This window comes from Biomphalaria glabrata, chromosome 10 (genome assembly GCF_947242115.1).
Source record: "Biomphalaria glabrata chromosome 10, xgBioGlab47.1, whole genome shotgun sequence".
Taxonomy (NCBI): domain Eukaryota; kingdom Metazoa; phylum Mollusca; class Gastropoda; family Planorbidae; genus Biomphalaria; species Biomphalaria glabrata.
In genome coordinates, this window is record NC_074720.1 from 45,004,497 (window position 1) to 45,026,981 (window position 22,485).

Below are 22,485 nucleotides of genomic sequence, written 5' to 3' on the forward strand. Positions count from 1 at the left end.
TTTGTAAGCAAGTCATAACTAAATGGATAAGTAAATTGTGATATCATGAGTGTTTTTTTTTTACCTATTTGAAATAATAATATTTGTATAATATTACTGAATAATTATAACATATTTAATTAAATCAGATTCCATTTTGCCCTAACTGGCATGGGAGAATAAAGCTGACAGAAGAAGGCCTAACCCACAGGAGCCGAAAACGAAAAGGAAACTTAAATAGACAGTTATGCTCCTACTTAGATCACTCAATCCTCATGCTCGGCTTCTCAGGCGCTCTCAAGGGATTAAAAAAAAAGTGTTAATAAGTTGAACAGATTTATTTACATGGACCAATGTCTTCCGCTCTACTAACTTGAGTGTCTCTCTTGTCACTATTCTTAGAGTATCTCTAATCTTGTAGTTTCTGTCTTTGTCAAACTACACGTATGGTTCCTATATTGCTACTCATTAAATTTCCTAAATCTATCTATAACTCAAGAACACTCTACAAAAAAAAAAAGGATTTGTCGACACTAGATGTAACAAAATATGAAGGCTGCAACTGGGTTTCGTATCCAAGTGAAATATTGCTTTTTTTCATTTACTTTTTACCTTTACCTATTCCTTAGTCTGTTGGACCGTTGGGGCACCATGCAAGATTCGTCGACAGTCTTTCTCCATTTCTCTATGTCTTTTGCTTTAGAACCTCTTTCAATGACAGGCCCGTCAATTCTTTTATGTTGTCCTCCCATCGCTTTCTCTGTCTGCCTCTTCTTCATTTTTTTTTATTGGTACTGTTCCCTAAAGGAAGGACTTTGCGAGCCCCGATGATTTTTTAATATGAATATAAATTTTATTTTTTAACGCTAGTTAGCAGGTCATCATGGGGTCCAATCGTTGCGGTAACCCTGTCTCTTATCTCTTGGGTTGTGATGCAGTCTTTGAATATGATACCTATGATCCTTCTGTAGCATCTCTATTTTATTGTTAGGATCCTCTTCGTCAACGTCCAAGACTCACAATACAAATCCGGCCATGACAAGGGAGCGTATCAGTCTGATTTGTTGTCGAGAGCTAATACTTTGCCTTTACATAATAACAATTTTATTTATAAAGCGCTGTTAACAAACAAAATGTAGGCTCCATGCGCTGTAATAACATTACAAACACAAACACGACAGCTACAATGACAAACTAATCTAAAAAAGTTTTAAACAGATAAGTCTTAATGTTCTTCTTAAAAGTGGTGTAGCATGTTGTCTGTCTGAGATCACTAGGGAGTGAGTTCCAAACCTTTGGTCCGTGAACTGAAAAAGCCCGCAGACCGTAGCTTTTGAGGGAGAAATGTGGCACCACTAAAAGCGTTGAGTCCATTGAGCGCAGGGCTCTCTGGGGGACATATGGAGTAATCAGTTCGCATATTATTATATGTTCTGAAAGTGCTGCTGTGGAGTGCAATTCGGGCCAGTAGTTCACATTTCATTTAGTGCCACCAAATGCAGTTCCCCTAGGGCCTCGATTTATCTAAGGCCGGCCCTGGAGGCAAGAAAAGTGATAACTCAAGATGTCTGACCAGCTTTAAAAAGTGAACACTAAAGAGGACACGTAAATGAACAACATAAAATAGACGTTCATGAACACCTTGCACACAAGCTCAAATTAAAAATCTTGAGCTGAATTGTGAATAGAAGAACTTGAATGTGTAAAGCTTAGACTTAGAAGAAAGACTCGTTCCAATGATAAGGATTACAGGAAATTGATTAAATGAGAAATCATAGACCATCAAACGGCTTCATTAGTGAAGACTTCATTTAAAAACAACTTAAATTTTACTTGTTCGATTTGTTATTTCACTGCGAATCTTGAATCACGGTCTAATGAAGTCATCAGTCAAAACAAAGAGACGAAGACATTGAGAACTTTAAGCAAGAAAAAGGAAATACGTTTAAAATATGACCTCAGCGTTACGACCTAGTTTCCCACTCCATGGCTGCCTGCTCGTGCGGTATGCTCGCCGGACTGTCGTTCCGTTGTCTCGATGGTCCAGGGTTCCTACCCTGCCTGCTGCCATCCCCCGTCCTCCTGCGGGAGGTTTGGACTAGGAAGTAAATTATCTTCAACTCTGAAGAAACATCCAAAACATGTGAAACAGTTTACATTTTTAAAAAAAGTGTTAAGCGTATAATACATACACTCACATCGTATCTGGTTCGTAAAAAAAAAAACCCATTAAATTAAAAAAAAACATATTAAGCTGTTGTAACAAATCAATTGTCAACCAAGATTCTGGAAGGAAGTATGATCATGAGCTGAGGTAGGCCTATCACTTTGAAGTACTGTCAAAAGACATTAACCCGAAAAGAGAGCACTTACCTAAGGTATCTTGTTTATTATTGTTACCATCCGCTGTAAAGAGGTTATAACTGTAATGAAAAGAATGGATGCGATATTGTTTCTTTATTAATGTTAAATGTACTGAACTGAATTTAAATGACTCTATTTTTACAAAGCTTATATCAAATCATTCTGTCTGCCTTGTAAAAAGTTTGTACACTCTATTTCTGATACGCCAAATCTCGGATCAAGTCGGACCCTAACCCGATATACAGTGCTTTTTTGTAAAAATAAAATTGGTGCCAGTACTCAATGATCGAGTGCCTAACTTTAACTACTAATAAATTAATAATAAACATTAAAATACAAGAAAAGTAATAATTTTAACCCCAAAATTGAAAAAGGTGCCGGCACTCCGTACTGGTGCTAGGAATGTGTTTGTGAGGGCGAATTATAGTGGTATGAATAGTGCACGCATGGGCGTACCCAGGACGGGTTGGGGTACTGTACCATAGTTAAAATTTAACTTGAGATATGGATAAATGTACCATGCTTAGCAAGACAGGTGAATCTATAGGTACCATACTTAACAAGACGGATGAACTGATTGGAACCATGCTTAACAGGACATATAAACTTATAGGTACCATGCTTAACAAGACAGATGAATCGATTGGTACCATGCTTAACAAGACGGATGAACCGATTGGTACCATGCTTAACAAGACAGATGAACTGATAGGAACCATGCTTAACAAGACAGATGAACTGATAGGAACCATGCTTAACAAGACAGATGAACTGATAGGAACCATGCTTAACAAGACAGATGAACTGATTGGTACCATGCTTAACAGGACATATAAACTTATAGGTACCAAGCTTAGCAAGACAGATGAACTGATTGGTACCATGCTTAACAAGACAGATGAACTGATAGGTACCATACTTAACAAGACAGATGAACTGATAGGAACCATGCTTAACAAGACAGATGAACTGATAGGAACCATGCTTAACAAGACAGATGAACTGATAGGAACCATGCTTAACAAGACAGATGAACTGATAGGAACCATGCTTAACAAGACAGATGAACTGATTGGTACCATGCTTAACAGGACATATAAACTTATAGGTACCAAGCTTAGCAAGACAGATGAACTGATTGGTACCATGCTTAACAAGACAGATGAACTGATAGGTACCATACTTAACAAGACAGATGAACTGATAGGAACCATGCTTAACAAGACAGATGAACCGATTGGTACCATGCTTAACAAGACAGATGAACTGATAGGAACCATGCTTAACAAGACAGATGAACTGATAGGAACCATGCTTAACAAGACAGATGAACTAATTGGTACCATGCTTAACAAGACAGATGAACTGATTGGTACCATGCTTAACATGACAGATGAACTGATAGGAACCATGCTTAACAAGACAGATGAACTGATAGGAACCATGCTTAACAAGACAGATGAACTAATTGGTACCATGCTTAACAAGACAGATGAACTGATTGGTACCATGCTTAACAAGACAGATGAACTGATAGGAACCATGCTTAACAAGACAGATGAACTGATTGGTACCATGCTTAACAAGACAGATGAACTGATAGGTACCATACTTAACAAGACAGATGAACCGATTGGAACCATGCTTAACAAGACAGATGAACCGATTGGTACCATGCTTAACAAGACAGATGAACTGATAGGAACCATGCTTAACAAGACAGATGAACTGATAGGAACCATGCTTAACAAGACAGATGAACTAATTGGTACCATGCTTAACAAGACAGATGAACTGATTGGTACCATGCTTAACAAGACAGATGAACTGATAGGAACCATGCTTAACAAGACAGATGAACTGATTGGTACCATGCTTAACTAGACAGATGAACTGATAGGTACCATACTTAACAAGACAGATGAACTGATAGGAACCATGCTTAACAAGACAGATGAACTAATAGGAACCATGCTTAACAAGACAGATGAACTAATTGGTACCATGCTTAACAAGACAGATGAACTGATTAGTACCATGCTTAACAAGACAGATGAACTGATTGGTACCATGCTTAACAAGACAGATGAACTGATAGGAACCATGCTTAACAAGACAGATGAACTGATAGAAACCATGCTTAACAAGACAGATGAACTAATAGGAACCATGCTTAACAAGACAGATGAACCGATTGGTATCATGCTTAACAAGACAGATGAACTGATAGGAACCATGCTTAACAAGACAGATGAACTGATAGGAACCATGCTTAACAAGACAGATGAACTAATAGGAACCATGCTTAACAAGACAGATGAACTAATTGGTACCATGCTTAACAAGACAGATGAACTGATTGGTACCATGCTTAACAAGACAGATGAACTGATTGGTACCATGCTTAACAAGACAGATGAACTGATAGGAACCATGCTTAACAAGACAGATGAACTGATAGGAACCATGCTTAACAAGACAGATGAACTAATAGGAACCATGCTTAACAAGACAGATGAACAGATTGGTACCATGCTTAACAAGACAGATGAACCGATTGGTACCATGCTTAACAAGACAGATGAACTGATTGGTACCATGCTTAACAAGACAGATGAACCGATTGGTACCATGCTTAACAAGACAGATGAACCGATTGGTACCATGCTTAACAAGACAGATGAACTGATTGGTACCATGCTTAACAAGACAGATGAACTGATAGGAACCATGCTTAACAAGACAGATGAACCGATTGGTACCATGCTTAACAAGACAGATGAACTGATAGGAACCATGCTTAACAAGACAGATGAACTGATAGGAACCATGCTTAACAAGACAGATGAACTGATTGGTACCATGCTTAACAAGACAGATGAACTGATTGGTACCATGCTTAACAAGACAGATGAACCGATTGGTACCATGCTTAACAAGACAGATGAACTGATTGGTACCATGCTTAACAAGACAGATGAACTGATTGGTACCATGCTTAACAAGACAGATGAACTGATAGGTACCATACTTAACAAGACAGATGAACTGATAGGAACCATGCTTAACAAGACAGATGAACTGATAGGAACCATGCTTAACAAGACAGATGAACTAATAGGAACCATGCTTAACAAGACAGATGAACTAATTGGTACCATGCTTAACAAGACAGATGAACTGATTGGTACCATGCTTAACAAGACAGATGAACTGATTGGTACCATGCTTAACAAGACAGATGAACTGATAGGAACCATGCTTAACAAGACAGATGAACTGATAGGAACCATGCTTAACAAGACAGATGAACTAATAGGAACCATGCTTAACAAGACAGATGAACAGATTGGTACCATGCTTAACAAGACAGATGAACCGATTGGTACCATGCTTAACAAGACAGATGAACTGATTGGTACCATGCTTAACAAGACAGATGAACCGATTGGTACCATGCTTAACAAGACAGATGAACCTATTGGTACCATGCTTAACAAGACAGATGAACTGATTGGTACCATGCTTAACAAGACAGATGAACTGATAGGAACCATGCTTAACAAGACAGATGAACTGATAGGAACCATGCTTAACAAGACAGATGAACTGATTGGTACCATGCTTAACAAGACAGATGAACTGATTGGTACCATGCTTAACAAGACAGATGAACCGATTGGTACCATGCTTAACAAGACAGATGAACTGATTGGTACCATGCTTAACAAGACAGATGAACTGATTGGTACCATGCTTAACAAGACAGATGAACTGATAGGTACCATACTTAACAAGACAGATGAACTGATAGGAACCATGCTTAACAAGACAGATGAACCGATTGGTACCATACTTAACAAGACAGATGAACTGATAGGAACCATGCTTAACAAGACAGATGAACTGATTGGTACCATGCTTAACAGGACATATAAACTTATAGGTACCATGCTTAGCAAGACAGATGAACTGATTGGTACCATGCTTAACAAGACAGATGAACTGATAGGAACCATGCTTAACAAGACATATAAACTTATAGGTACCATGCTTAACAGGACATATAAACTTATAGGTACCCATGCTTAACAGGACATATAAACTTATAGGTACCATGCTTAACAGGACATATAAACTTATAGGTACCATGCTTAACAGGACATATAAACTTATAGGTACCATGCTTAGCAAGACAGATGAACTGATTGGTACCATGCTTAACAAGACAGATGAACTGATAGGAACCATGCTTAACAAGACAGATGAACTGATAGGAACCATGCTTAGCAAGACAGATGAACTGATTGGTACCATGCTTAACAAGACAGATGAACTGATAGGAACCATGCTTAACAAGACAGATGAACTGATAGGAACCATGCTTAACAAGACAGATGAACTGATTGGTACGATTCTTAACAGGACATATAAACTTATAGGTACCATGCTTAGCAAGACAGATGAACTGATTGGTACCATGCTTAACAAGACAGATGAACTGATAGGTACCATACTTAACAAGACAGATGAACTGATAGGTACCATACTTAACAAGACAGATGAACTGATTGGTACCATGCTTAACAAGACAGATGAACTGATAGGTACCATGCTTAACAAGACAGATGAACTGATAGGTACCATGCTTAACAAGACAGATGAATCAATAGGTGCCATGTATAACAAGACAGATAAACCGATAGGTACCATGCTTAACAAGACAGATGAACTAATAGGAACTATGCTTAACAAGACAGATGAATCAATAGGTGCCATGTATAACAAGACAGATAAACCGATAGGTACCATGCTTAACAAGACAGATAAACCGATAGGTACCATGCTTAACAAGACAGATAAACCGATAGGTACCATGTATAACAAGACAGATGAACTGACAGGAACCAAGCTTAACAAGACAGATGAACTGATAGGTACCATGCTTAACAAGACAGATGAACTGATTGGTACCATGCTTAACAAGACAGATAAACCGATAGGTACCATGCTTAACAAGACAGATGAACTGATAGGAACCATGCTTAACAAGACAGATAAACCGATAGGTACCATGCTTAACAAGACAGATAAACCGATAGGTACCATGCTTAACAAGACAGATAAACCGATAGGTACCATGCTTAACAAGACAGATGAACTGATAGGAACCATGCTTAACAAGACAGATAAACCGATAGGTACCATGCTTAACAAGACAGATGAACTGACAGGAACCAAGCTTAACAAGACAGATAAACCGATAGGTACCATGCTTAACAAGACAGATAAACCGATAGGTACCATGCTTAACAAGACAGATGAACTGACAGGAACCAAGCTTAACAAGACAGATAAACCGATAGGTACCATGCTTAACAAGACAGATAAACCGATAGGTACCATGCTTAACAAGACAGATGAACTGACAGGAACCAAGCTTAACAAGACAGATAAACCGATAGGTACCATGCTTAACAAGACAGATAAACCGATAGGTACCATGCTTAACAAGACAGATAAACCGATAGGTACCATGCTTAACAAGACAGATAAACCGATAGGTACCAAGCTTAACAAGACAGATAAACCGATAGGTACCATACTTAACAAGACAGATAAACCGATAGGTACCATGCTTAACAAGACAGATAAACCGATAGGTACCATGCTTAACAAGACAGATAAACCGATAGGTACCATGCTTAACAAGACAGATAAACCGATAGGTACCATGCTTAACAAGACAGATAAACCGATAGGTACCATGCTTAACAAGACAGATAAACCGATAGGTACCATGCTTAACAAGACAGATAAACCGATAGGTACCATGCTTAACAAGACAGATAAACCGATAGGTACCATGCTTAACAAGACAGATAAACCGATAGGTACCATGCTTAACAAGACAGATGAACTGACAGGAACCAAGCTTAACAAGACAGATGAACTGATAGGTACCATGCTTAACAAGACAGATGAACTGATTGGTACCATGCTTAACAAGACAGATAAACCGATAGGTACCATGCTTAACAAGACAGATGAACTGATAGGAACCATGCTTAACAAGACAGATAAACCGATAGGTACCATGCTTAACAAGACAGATAAACCGATAGGTACCATGCTTAACAAGACAGATAAACCGATAGGTACCATGCTTAACAAGACAGATAAACCGATAGGTACCATGCTTAACAAGACAGATAAACCGATAAGTACCAAGCTTAACAAGACAGATAAACCGATAGGTACCATGCTTAACAAGACAGATAAACCGATAGGTACCATGCTTAACAAGACAGATAAACCGATAGGTACCATGCTTAACAAGACAGATAAACCGATAGGTACCATGCTTAACAAGACAGATAAACCGATAGGTACCATGCTTAACAAGACAGATAAACCGATAGGTACCATGCTTAACAAGACAGATAAACCGATAGGTACCATGCTTAACAAGACAGATAAACCGATAGGTACCATGCTTAACAAGACAGATAAACCGATAGGTACCATGCTTAACAAGACAGATAAACCGATAGGTACCATGCTTAACAAGACAGATGAACTGATAGGAACCATGCTTAACAAGACAGATAAACCGATAGGTACCATGCTTAACAAGACAGATAAACCGATAGGTACCATGCTTAACAAGACAGATAAACCGATAGGTACCATGCTTAACAAGACAGATAAACCGATAGGTACCATGCTTAACAAGACAGATAAACCGATAGGTACCATGCTTAACAAGACAGATGAACTGACAGGAACCAAGCTTAACAAGACAGATAAACCGATAGGTACCATGCTTAACAAGACAGATAAACCGATAGGTACCATGCTTAACAAGACAGATAAACCGATAGGTACCATGCTTAACAAGACAGATAAACCGATAGGTACCATGCTTAACAAGACAGATAAACCGATAGGTACCATACTTAACAAGACAGATAAACCGATAGGTAAACATGATGGCTACCATGTCAAAAAGAGATACGAACCTTTACTTAACCGAGACGCTAGTGATATTAGCGCTGTTTGTGATAGCAATTCCTACGAATGTAGCTTCCACGACACGAAGCCTACGAATGTAGCTTCCACGACAGGAAGCCTACGAATGTAGCTTCCACGACAGGAAGCCTACGAATGTAGCTTCCACGACAGGAAGCCTACGAATGATGTGAACTTGCACAGTCCTGAGGATGTCAACTTGAATTCTGCACTCAAGCGTTTAACAAAAGCTGAGTCTCACGGAGAGAATCGAGTACTAGCAAACTCACTAACAAGGTCTGGGTTCGACGTTTGTTCAGATACCAAGATCAGCGAGATACTGATCAGGAAAACCAAATGAAATATATAATTTATGACATTTTTTTTCAACTAATAGCTAAATTGTATGGATAAATGTTACTCAGCATATACAAAAAATTTTTTTTTCCTTTTAATATAATTTCCCTTACATTCTTGTATTCATCATCATAGAAATTAGTCTCGAGAATACGTGTCAGCAGTGAGATGAACCACAGTCATTCTACGAGATAAACCACAGTCGTTCTACGAGATAAACCACAATAAACCACAGTCGTTCTACGAGATAAACCACAGTCGTTCTACGAGATAAACCACAATAAACCACAGTCGTTCTACGAGATAAACCACAGTCGTTCTACGAGATAAACCACAATAAACCACAGTCGTTCTACGAGATAAACCACAGTCGTTCTACGAGAAAAACCACAGTCGTTCTACGAGATAAACCACAGTCGTTCTACGAGAAAAACCACAGTCGTTCTACGAGATAAACCACAGTCGTTCTACGACTTAAGAAAGGCAAGGATGTATTAATTTTCTTATAAATCAAAGATAGAGAAGATGATAAGATTTTACGCGTATTCATGTATCAATCTAGTCATACATGTTTATAAGTCACTTAAAATATGCCAAGCCGTTGGTTTTCCTGGCTGATTAATGCAGCCCCTACTTCCTCTAATAGCACTAGGGAAGAGGGAGCACTTGTACAAACTTTCATATGGAATAAAAAATGTGCCTTTATCTATGTGTCTTTAATTGATGAATTGTTTTCAGAAGAGTATATTTATGCGAAAAAAACAACTTGCATCATTAATTTAAAAAAAAAGATATTGTTTGAAACTTGGTGGTGACACAGGTGGTCGTAACTGTATGTGTTTTTAGCCTACCCAAATCGCCCCAGTCTAGCACAGGACGAGCGGTCAACCGTGACCAGCGACAATACTCGCCAGTTCGGCAAGGACCAGTGTTGTAAATATTACGCACGCAGGTCACGGCGGAAGTGATCAACTGGAGTGGTCAAGAAGGTTCGAGAAGGCCAGTTGAGACGCTATATAAAAGAGATTTGTTTACTCTGTGTTACTGTTGTCGCCAATAGTGATGTATTTGAAATTAAACTGTTACTAATACTTAGGAGCTTTGAGTTGTGAGGTTCTTTAAGTTCGTTGTGTCGTGTGGTGCAGTCTGCAGAGAGTCTGGATAGTGGAGATTCGTAGCAGTATTTTTTCAAAAGATTTTTAAAAAGCCATTGCACTAGAACTTTGTAATATTTAAAATATCATAATATCAGATTTTTAAAATATCTTTCTAGTTTTTTTTTTTTTTTTTTTTTTGGGGGGGGGGGGGGGGGGCTTAAACAAGGGCCGGACCAACCATGCAAGACTATTAGCGGCTTTTTTCTTTTTTTTTTTAGTTGGGGGGGGGGGCGGGGCTACTAAGTAATGTAGGGTAATTCTTACCCTGTTAACAGCATCACGTGATCATAAATGCCAACGATGCTACTCCCAGAGCCTATGTTAAATGCTTGTAGATTATCTATCGCTGTGTCCGCATTCATCTCATCGTAACTAGCGTCCCTGTCTATAAAACTTGAAGAAGCGACCGTCTGGGGAAAAAAATCGGTTACTCTTTATTGTTAGGTATTTATTCGAAAAGAAAAGAAAATTCAAACAATTTGTAAGGCTCTTCAATGAAGAACAGCACATATTAAAAACGAAGGCAATAAAAAAAACTAGACATTCTGGACCAAGATAGAATACATAAATAAATAACTTTTGAGCTAACAAATGTAAATTCCTCTCTATCCGGAAGAAATAAAGAAAAGAATAGAGTAGATTAACCGCGGAATAGACCAGCACTCACTACAATTTGGGATAGGATAGAATTATCTTCAGAACAAATGAGGGAACATAAGAAACATTACCAACATTTTTTTGTGGTACTATATTTATAGATTTAGATTTCGGTTTATAGGTCAGTAATTAGTTAAGTCATTGGTCAGTAATTAGTATAGTCATTGGTCAGTAATGAATAAAGTCTTTGTTAAGTAATTGGCCAATACTTAGTAAAGTCATTGGTCAGTAATTAGTAAAGTCTTTGGTCATTAAATATTGGTTAGCTATTAGCAAAGTCAATGATGCTTATTCTTAAATCACTGTGCTCGGATAGTTTTTGTTACTCAAGTTTTTTTTAAAAACTACTTCTATGATTTCAACAAGTTAATTGTGTTTGATGGAAATATTTGTCATTGCTGAAACGTTTATTTTATTGAATGGGGTTTAAAAATATTAACTCTAAACAAATTCAATATTGTTTTTATTATAAGCACCTCCAAACATCTACATGTTATGTTAACTTAAGAAGCAAGAAGGTCTAATTTACTATGCATACATCGTAACTCTCAAACTAAATTGATGAAACTTTAAAACTTTCAGGCCTAAAAAAATTGACACAGGCCTTAGAACAGGGGTTCTCAGCCTGTGGGTCGCGACCCCCTTGGGGGTCGATTAACGACTTGCCAGGGGTCGCCTAAGACCATCGAAAATATGGATTGTTATTGTCTATTCTTCTATTGCTGTGTGTAGGTGTGTGTGTAGGGGGGGTCGTGGCAGAGTGGGGGATTGTAAAAAGGGGTCACCGAGCTTAAAAGGTTGAGAACCGCTGCCTTAGAAAGTTTTTAAAAAAATTCTACAGTCTAATCCAAGCAATTGATATATATTTATAAACAACAACTCCGCAATATGCAATGAGAAATCTCTCGCATTCTCTTAGACACACCCACATGAATCTTGTGATGAAACTCATTTTGCCGAATCCCTTCCTCTAGCGATCGTTTCCACCCGAGTGCCACGTTGAGGCAGAGTACCCGCCTGCCCGGACATAGACCAGCGCAACCGAATCAGAAACCGTATTAGTAATGAACCGCATGCTACGATAACTCGCTTAGAGCACGTGAAAGGAAGCGGGCAGTAAGTTCTAAGGTCGCCTTGTCCCCGTACGAGGACAGACCAAAAGCCGCACACCGCACACGAACCAGTTCTCTTTCAAATCCTTGTCCCGATCTCCCTTTATGCAGAACGCGGCATTCATAAAGAATGTGGTCTATTGTTTCCACAAAAAAAAAGATAAATAAAAATTGAACTCCCAGAGATAGAGTAGATGCAAAATTTAACTGTTGCTGTGGTCGACAGTGAATGAGAGCGTTGTGTGGCCAGCCGAACGACCAAATGCTTTTACTCTATCCAGCTAATATTAGGCACAGATTAAACTTGAGTGAGATGAGAGAAGTACTCTGGACCCATAAGTTCACCAGGATTCGAACTCATGACCCCACTAACGACTCCGCTATTGTAGCTAATTAAGTTATAATCAATTATATTCATTTTATGTCTACAGAAACCTTTCTTGTTAGCTGTAGGATGTTTAAAATATGTTAGATACAAGAGAGGCTTCATTTTCATGAAAAAAATGAATTGATCATAGTAATTTGATTACCTTTCCATTTGTAAGATCTGGATTTTTATTGAAAAATACACAGGCGTTATGGAAAAAATCAGGGCGATATACTGTGTTCTAATGAACAACGTACAAATATGAACAGAATAACATTGGAAGCGTAGTCGAGAGGCTAAGTGCACTTGGCTTGGCTTGGCTTGGCTACCTAGAAGGGGGCTCGAGGTTCGACACCCGACTCGGGCAGAGTTGTGTTTACTGAGCGCCTAAAGGCAGCACGGAAAACCAACTCCTAGATACCCCCTCTGGCTCACAAATGAGATTGGACCAAAAGCGCTCTGAGCATGCTATAAGCATGAAAGTAGCGCTATATAAAAGCTATAATAATAAAAAAAAATATCCCAATTAAATAATACACATTAATTTTGTTGTGATATCCAAACTTGGTAAAGGCTTAGAAAATCAACCCTGAGGAAAAATCAGAGAGTCGCTGCCTTTAACCTGCGACGCAGCTGTACCAGCACCTGCCTTTAACCTGCGACGCAGCTGTACCAGCACCTGCCTTTAACCTGCGACGCAGCTGTACCAGCACCTGCCTTTAACCTGCGACGCAGCTGTACCAGAACAGCTGCATGGAGAGGGAGGCGATGTCATTCCAAACCATCTCTAATGCACAGGTTTTCTTCACATTTCTATCAGACGTCCAAAAGTCGTCTCGCGACTGGAGGAAGCTTTAACTCTTTCTCCTAATCGACGATGCCAACGTTGATTTGATCCCCATTAAACTAAATTGATTTTTAGATTTATAAGCTTTAATATGTGTTATGTTAAAAGAGCATTTTGATACCAAATACAACATTTTCTGATAACAAACAGAAACGTTAAGTTTTTGAAGTTTAAACAAAACAGTATAGTGAAATTAATTACAAATGAGCAAAACAAATAATACTATCAAAACGAGGAAAATAAATACGAAGAGAAAGAGTTAATAGCAGTAGTCTTGTTGAGCAATTGAGTTATCTATTATTTTTTTTTGCGCGTGTTAAGCGTGTGGAATGGTATGCCGATGTGTGTACATTTTACTCGAGCAGCCAGTCGTGTGTGTGTGTGAGTGTATTTTTCACTGTTGATATGAATTTTTTTTTTGAATGAAATCAAGAAACTATTCTAATGATAAACTATCCCTAATTTACCGGTACCTAAATTTCTGGGTCGATAAATTACCGGGTTCCTTAATGTCCCGTGTCAAATATTCCAATGCTTAAATTTCCTAAATCCCACACTTAACCACTGGACATGTAAACAATAATTCAGGGGTGCATTACTCCAGACACTTGCTCGCAACACAATCACATTCTTTTCAGTAAGTTTCGCACAATAAGTTTTTTTTTCATTGTAATTTGTATGTTGACTATTGGAACTATTTATTTAAAAAAAAATAATTTAAAATGTACTGTTTTTACCTTTTTGGGTCTGGTTTTCACTTTATGCCTATGGAAAATTCCTTCCTGGTTGGTGTCCAAAGTATACAAAGGAATATCGAGGTCAAAATGCCGCGAGCGTCTGAGATTAAGTTTGGTTAGAGATTTTGTTTCTGTGCTAAAAGTTACATTGACCTGGTCAGGCATTTGATCTCCAGTGACTTCACTCGCCTCATATTGAAGCATAACTGTGAAGAAAAAATAAGGCTTAAATTTACATGACAATATATAAGAGCTGTTACTATGACATCCATTAAATGATTTTTATAAAGTTCTTATGAATAATAACAATGATTAACTCTTTCTCTCCTAATCGACGATACCATCGTTGATTTGACCTAATTAAATTAAATTAATGTTTAATTTTATAAACTTGACTTTGTGTTAAATAAAAAGAGCATGCTATTCCCTTTAATTCTGTACCAGATACAACTTTTTCTGATAACAAACAACAAAGCTATTGAAGCTTGGTCATAACAGGGAAGTGAAATAGTAATGAGCAAAATGAAGACAAATAAAAACGGAGAGAAAGAGTTAAATGTGGGTGGAGTGAACATGAATATCGAGGGCGGCTTTAGTTCAATAACTGATAAATATTTGAATATGTTACTCTATACGAGCTATGTCTGTTGATCTCAAACTGTATCGGATATTTCCATAGGAAACACTAGCCGAATGGGGGAGGGGGGGGTAACTGTTGTGTGATTGAAAACATTCCAAAAAAATTTCTTGCTTTTTCCAACTTTATGTGTACATTAAGATGCTCTGTCAGCATTTCTAGAAATCACGTCAAAAAGCAAACGCCTCTTAAATTAACATGAAGAACCAGAGAACGAATATCTGTTATCTCAGCACACAAACATTATCAACATTGATCCACATAGATTGTTATTTCTACAATGACTTTTACTTATAATTGCATTGTTCGTTCATTATTATTTAGTGTATAATTAAATAATGTATTTTGATTGGTTTTTTTTTTTAATTCTTTTTTTTTGGGGGGGGGGGGGGGGCGAGGGGTAATCAAGGTTACAAAAATTATAAATGAGGTACACATAGGTCAAAAGTTTGGGAAACACTGCCTTAGTCTGTTGGACCATTAGGGCACCGTACACGATTAGTTGACCGTCTTTCTCCATTCCTTTCTTTTGTCTTGGTTAGAACCCCTTTCAGTGGCAGGCGGAAAGAGAACCCAAACCGACCACAGGAAGACAACGGTTATGTCTGCTTTGGGTGTGACAAACTCAGTAGATGACAGCAAGGCTGCGTTGCCACGTAAAATACTCCTCCTTAATCTTCGAATCGGAAGTCAAGCCTTATAGATTGGCATTAAATGTGTCTCTCACTGCTAATACCTTTAGCACAATGTTATTGGTTAATTTTTTTTTACATGTAATTACAAAAGAGACTCCAATGAGCTCTTATACAAGGTAATACATTCTCACGTTATTACCCAAATAAAAATCTCGCTTCTATTACGTTATAACACCAGAGATTCTAACGACTTTTTTTTTATAAGGCAGAACAGTATAGTCTATAAGTTATTAGAATACTGTTTATATTAATAGATCACACTGACCGTCAGTATTTGAGATATGACAGATGAAAACAGAGAAAATGACAACAATAATAGACATTCTTCCAATATGTTCTCTCAATTACAGTCTGTTGATATATAAACGTTTTTGCAATATAAAATTTGCAAATTTAATGCATTTAAAAAGAACATTCAACTCTTGTCTTGTGACTAATGTACAGAATTACACACATTATACTTCTTGGTTTTCTGACTTCTTATTTGCTACATTAAACCGCTGCGGCTTCAATCGTGAATATATCTTTGTTGTTCTAGCCCCCAAATAAATCGATCAATTAAATATTTATTATAAGACATCAGTTAGGCCAGGTTCGTATATAATTTCACATTCACTTTCACCTTTGGTCTGCTGGACCGATGGGGCACCACACAAGATCTGTTAACCTTTTTTCTCCATTCTTCTCTGGTCATTTGTCTTTGATAACATTTCATTCTGATAATATTGAACCCTGCCTTTGTTACTTGCCTGGTTTGACAAAGTCGGGGGCCGATTTTCAGTTTGTTTCCCACAGACTGTCTTTGTAACCTTGCTATTTTTTTAAATTTTATCCTTATTTTTCATTTATGTTTCATCAAATACTTAAGCCATTGTAGGCAAACATAATAGACCCCAATTCATTTCAGGCAAAAAACAAAAATATTAAATATATATCATGCTAGCAGTTCACACCGGCTACACCCGTTGATTTGTTCCAAGGTTTTATTAGTTAATATTGTTTATTATGGCCGGAACCCACTTCTTTTTAAAAAGTATTTGAATAAATGGCCTACATGTTAATGATCACCCTAACGTACTTTTCAGCAAGTGAATTAGTTTGTCTGTAACAATGAAGTTGATAAGGGAGCTGCTGTTTGCCGATGACGCGGCACTCGTATCTCACTCACAAGGAGGTCTACAGAAGCTAGTGAACGCCTTAGCAGCTGCTTGTCAAGAGTTTAGCCTTACTATAAGTCTCTCCAAGACCGAAATCCTGGCACAAGACGTTGCAGAAATACCTATAATACAAATTGGGAACCACACCCTTTCAGTGGTGCAGGAATTTACCTACTTGGGTTCAACAATTGTCAGTAACCTAGACTTAGACATCGAGCTGACAAAAAGGATAGGAAAAGCTACCACAGCATTGGCAAAACTCTCCAAGCGCGTCTGGGAAAATGGTAAATTGACCACAGCGACCAAAATCCTAGTCTACAACGCCTGTGTTGTGAGCACTCTCCTTTATGGCAGTGAAAGCTGGTCAACATACATGTACCAAGAGCACAGATTGAATAGTTTCCACTTGCGCTGCCTGAGACGCATAATGGGCTTCTCTTGGAGGGACCATGTCTCCAATCAGGAAGTTTTGAGGCTGGCCAATATGAACAGCATGTATGCTCTCCTGACACAAAGGAGATTACGCTGGCTCGGACATGTCACCCGCATGCCAGATGGTAGAATCCCGAAAGATATCTTATATGCTGAGCTTGTGGAAGGAGTCAGACCCAAGGGCCGCCCAAGACTAACATATAGAGATGTCTGCAAGCGAGACATGAGAGCCTCAGGCATCAGTGAAAGTATGTGGGAAAACATAGCCAAAGACCGGAGTGCATGGAGACAGACTGTGCGTGCTGGGACAACCCTTGCTGAGAACAAAAGAATTGAAGCGGCTTTAATCAAGAGGGAAAAAAAGAAAGCTGCCCTGTCTGCTAGCCCTAAATCAGAGGCATACAAATGTACGAATTGTGGCAAAGTCTGCCGTTCTAGAATTGGCTTGATTAGCCACACCAGATTCTGCCCCGTCTCAAGATTAAGCCAAAACCAGTGACTCACTTGGGCGCATCCATTGCCTTTCGAGATAAAAGGATCCATATATATATACAACAATGAAGTTTAACGACCCGCTCCCTCTCTGTCCTTCTATCTCTCTCTCTCTCTTTTTCGCTCTCTGGAACCTAAATCGACCACCATCGGACAATAGTTATGCCTGCGCTGACTGTGGCAAAATATGTAGGTCGCAGCTGGGACTGCGTGCCTACGTGAAATACTGTACTTCTCATTAATCTTCTTCTTGTTGGGATTCTAAAGATGACATGGATTTGGCACTTTATCACTAACATGGACATTCAGTTCAGACTAAGATAGTGAGTCTCTTTCGTTAATAAGTTAACAATTATTTTTATATTAGGATTATATCTAAAGGCGTACCAAGGATGCCAGCCAGCCGGAGTGGCTAGTGCTGTCAGCGCCCCCCCTCCCAACCTTACAATAGTGTACGTAATACATATTTGCATAGTCATGTGAGAAATACATAACTTACAAATAATGAAAACGAAGCTAGCTAATGAACTATCTGTAGTAACAGTCACAGTCCTAGAAATACATGTACATTTAGCCATGCTGCTTAAAAAGTTAAGTTAAGTGTCTGACTTACTTACTTACTTTGCATTCGGCTGGGGTTGAAAATTAACAAAGTGGATACAAATCAGTGAAATGATTAATACAATTATTCATGCTAGCTTATCTGAATTAGTGAAATATATGTTTTGTAATGTTTTGGCGCCACCCCCTTACGCCCCGGCACCAGAGGCGGATGCTCTTCTCTCCCCACATTTGGCACGCCACTGATTCTAACTTATCTCAATAGTGATTACTTAGGTTGGACTGCTCTTTATCTTGCAGTTTCAGAATGTATCCAGCTTTTATTGGACAAGTCAAGACTGGAAGTCTTTGAAGAAGGTCTGCTGCATACAGTAAAAGCAGGAAATATCAAGATTTGGAACAGGTCCCTAGCACGTCCAGAGTAGTCCGATCTAAGGTCAAGGATGCAGGCTAGTAAACAATCTGTTTCCTTGTATAGCGAGACATTTAATCTTCAGCTCATTGGAACTACAGTGCCAGAATATTGGTGAATATTTGTGTCCATTATATCCCTTTTCGTTAATAACAATTTGTTCTTATAAAGTTGTCAATGTGCTAAACACTGACCAATATTCAGCTAAATACAAGACAAAGAATGCACCAAAAGGATGTCGCATTCCATTATAAAATAACATGTGTGTGTATGAGTGAAGGGTGGTCCATTACAAGTCAAGACTTAATGCATGTCGTGGACTAGCCAGTACTGCCTACCTGGCCCTGTATTGTTATGGCCCAATATATGCTCAAGACTACATATCGTGGACTAGCCAGTACTGCTACCTGGCCCTGTATTGTTATGGCCCAATATATGCTCAAGACTACATATCGTGGACTAGCCAGTACTGCCTACCTGGCCCTGTATTGTTATGGCCCAATATATGCTCAAGACTACATATCGTGGACTAGCCAGTACTGCCTACCTGGCCCTGTATTGTTATGGCCCAATATATGCTCAAGACTACATATCGTGGACTAGCCAGTACTGCCTACCTGGCCCTGTATTGTTATGGCCCAATATATGCAACATATGAATTACAACTAAGAATAAGACTGCTTTATTGATCCATGAGGAAATTTGTTGTGATTACAAGGACTCTTTTCTCATAAGTAGAAGTCTGCAGAAACTAACAGATAGAGAGAAGGAACACGAGGAACACGAGGAACACAAGAAACATAAGGAACACAAGGAAACAAGAAACATAAGGAACACAAGGTAATTACTTCAATTGTCATTACAGACTTAAGTAAAGCAAGGAATCAGCAGTACAATGGAGAGGGGGGACTGATTTAAATAATGCTACATATATAAGATCACAGACCTACATAATAATCATAAGGCTTGTGTTCGAGTCCGAAGATTAATGAAGAATGCAATATTTCCCGTGGCTACTCAGCCCCAGCTGTAGCCTACATATTTTGCCAAATCCAGAGCAGGCAAAAATATTGTCCGCCGGCGGTCGATTAAGAGTTTCTTTTCGTCGTCTACGTCTGTCCTCTGTCGCGGATTTTGATTTGGTCTCAAGTGTGTATATAAAAAACATGCAAAAAGAAAACTGAACCACTTCCACGTGAACTGTCTAATAAAAATACGTAATGTTAAATGGCAAGAAAAAATAGCCAATACTGAAGTCCTTCGAAAAGCGGCCTGCAAAGTACCCACACAATCTTGATGCAGTTCAGGCTTCGATGGGCAGCACCCATCTGCAGAATGGAAGACCGCCGCATCCCTAAACGACTCCTGTATGGCCAATTAAGGGAAGGAAAGCGCTCACAAGGTGGTCAAAGCAAATGCTTTAGGGACACCCTCAAAGCTTCTCTGAAAGCCTTCAGCATTGCTACAGCCACCTGTGAGACAGGCGCATGATTTAGACTTAGAAGACGATCCGATGCGAAAAGTTTTCCTAAACATTAATTTATTAAACTCTTGAATCTATAATACATGGGCACCCTGAGGGGTACATTGTGATGCACTTGAACCCGCCCCCCCCCCCCACCCCGGATTTTGACTAAATCTACATCTACGTAATAAACCAAAAAAAAAAAACAGTTCAGGAAGATGCATTTCATTATAAAATTTTTTTTTTAAATTGGCTAAAACGTGGCTACTCAGAATTCAGAGGCGCGCACGTACATGGTTGGCCATCCTTTCCATACGCCTAGGCTAATCACTACTACATTAACCAGTGGAAGCACTACTTGTTCAGTTGCTACTTAGAAGTTAATTGATTTGATGGCGCGAACAAATGGCTAAAATTTCGATACTCAGAATCCAGTGCACCCCCTTGCTGGCACCCATGAATACAGATATGTAATGTGATTTCTTCGGAGATAAATAGTTTTTAAAATATATATTTTTAAGTTTTATTTCTTATAACCATATATCAGGGGTGGGCAACCTTTTTGTATCGAGGGCCGCATTAACAAAATTTTGGGAATGGGGGCCGCATATATATATATGTATGTATATGTGTGTGTGTGTGTATACTTACAACTTAGAAAAATACGCTAGTTAACTGTATAATGTCTTTTAATTCATATTTATACTGTATTATACATTCACTTTTCCTTTTTTTCACATTCTAAATTGAGGAATTACTAGAGTTAGCAATTTCTGAAACCAATTTAACGATTTTTTTTTAAATTTGCTATAGTCTTTTCATATTGCAACATTTCACCACAAATGTACAGTTGTACCTAATGTGAGGAATTTAACTATTTACACTCGTGCGTAATGTTCCTGAATTGTGGAACTAGCTTTCTAGTTGTTATACTTGTGACTGCTGTCAAATTATAGTCATTCACCATCGACCTGTGATTACACGTGTTTATTTTCCACAAGAAAAATACTTGTTCGCATATGTATGTGTAACAAAATAATTTGTAGGGAAATTTAGAATTATTTTTAATAGATTAGCATTTTTATATGTATATACTGTGGGTACACATAATTTCTGTAGGTATTCGCGAGCCGCATAAAACAATTCAGCGGGCCGCATTGGGCCCGCGGGCCGTAATTTGCCCACCCCTGCCATATATTGTCATTGGAAATACGCCATTTTGATTTTAGGCTTAATACTAGACTATCTCCCTTGAATTACTTCCCAACTTTTTTCTGTTGCTGTTTTGTCTTTCTTTCTAGCAGCTATTAGAACTTATAGTGAAACTTATTTAGAATGCAAACAAGCTTTTGTACTTTAAGCAATAACTAAAAACTAAATATAAATTATGTAATAAAAGTAAAAGCATAGATCTACAAAGGCGAAAAAAAAAATAATAGAAAAAATATTAACATCAAATATATAACCCTCAACTTTAAGCTTGACATGTTGTAGTCATAGCGTAATTTAATCTTCGTTGTTTCTATATAATATATATGTATATTATAATATATAATAAGAACAAATATTTACACCACCACATCATTCAAGTACAATTTCTTTCACTTTTTTGATTCCAAACAAAATAATTAATTACCAATAGTTAGCAAACAAATTGGCTAATTTTAAATGACTGCTTAATGCACAGGGTTAATTAGATACACGCGTAGGCCTGACACACACAAACCGTAATAGAATAAAGAGAAATAATAAAACTATTGAATGTAAAACAGTGAACAATATAAAAATAAGCAATATCTACAACAAAGTTGAGAAAGTCATGATTGGATTGTGGCATGGAGGGGAAGATTCGGCAAATGTTACAATGGCATCGGAGTTAGTAACCTTGTGATGGCTCCAAGTAGAGACTGGGCCGATAAAAAAATCAATGATTTTATTAAATCTCTTCAATGGGATAAAAGAGCAGCAAGATGAAATAGTATGAGTGTTACTACTTCTCTGGACCAAATAGGGGAGGGGGAGGAGACACTGTGAGAAGCGTGCGAG

The 22,485-nt window shown here is 38.2% G+C and overlaps 1 protein-coding gene and 1 long non-coding RNA gene across 6 annotated transcripts in view; one reads left to right on the forward strand and one right to left on the reverse strand.

The window, feature by feature from the left end:
• Positions 1-22,485, forward strand: part of LOC129928831 (uncharacterized) — a 126,135-nt gene that overhangs the window by 71,377 nt on the left and 32,273 nt on the right. The window lies entirely within an intron of this gene.
• LOC129928829 (uncharacterized) overlaps positions 1-22,485 on the reverse strand; it is a 55,166-nt gene that overhangs the window by 14,768 nt on the left and 17,913 nt on the right. For 3 of the 5 annotated variants that reach the window (XR_008780325.1, XM_056045120.1, XM_056045121.1), the window contains exons 4-6: positions 14,589-14,794; positions 11,133-11,278; positions 2,353-2,402 (exon numbers count right to left, since the gene is read on the reverse strand). Coding sequence is in view for 3 of the 5 variants with exons in the window: in XM_056045120.1 (XP_055901095.1) it covers positions 2,353-2,402; positions 11,133-11,278; positions 14,589-14,794 (402 nt within the window). In the remaining 2 variants the exon portion in view is untranslated. Of the gene's footprint in view, positions 1-2,352; positions 2,403-11,132; positions 11,279-14,588; positions 14,795-19,920; positions 20,054-22,485 lie in introns of those variants that run through there. The other 2 variants (XM_056045119.1, XR_008780326.1) reach the window with 2 other exon arrangements.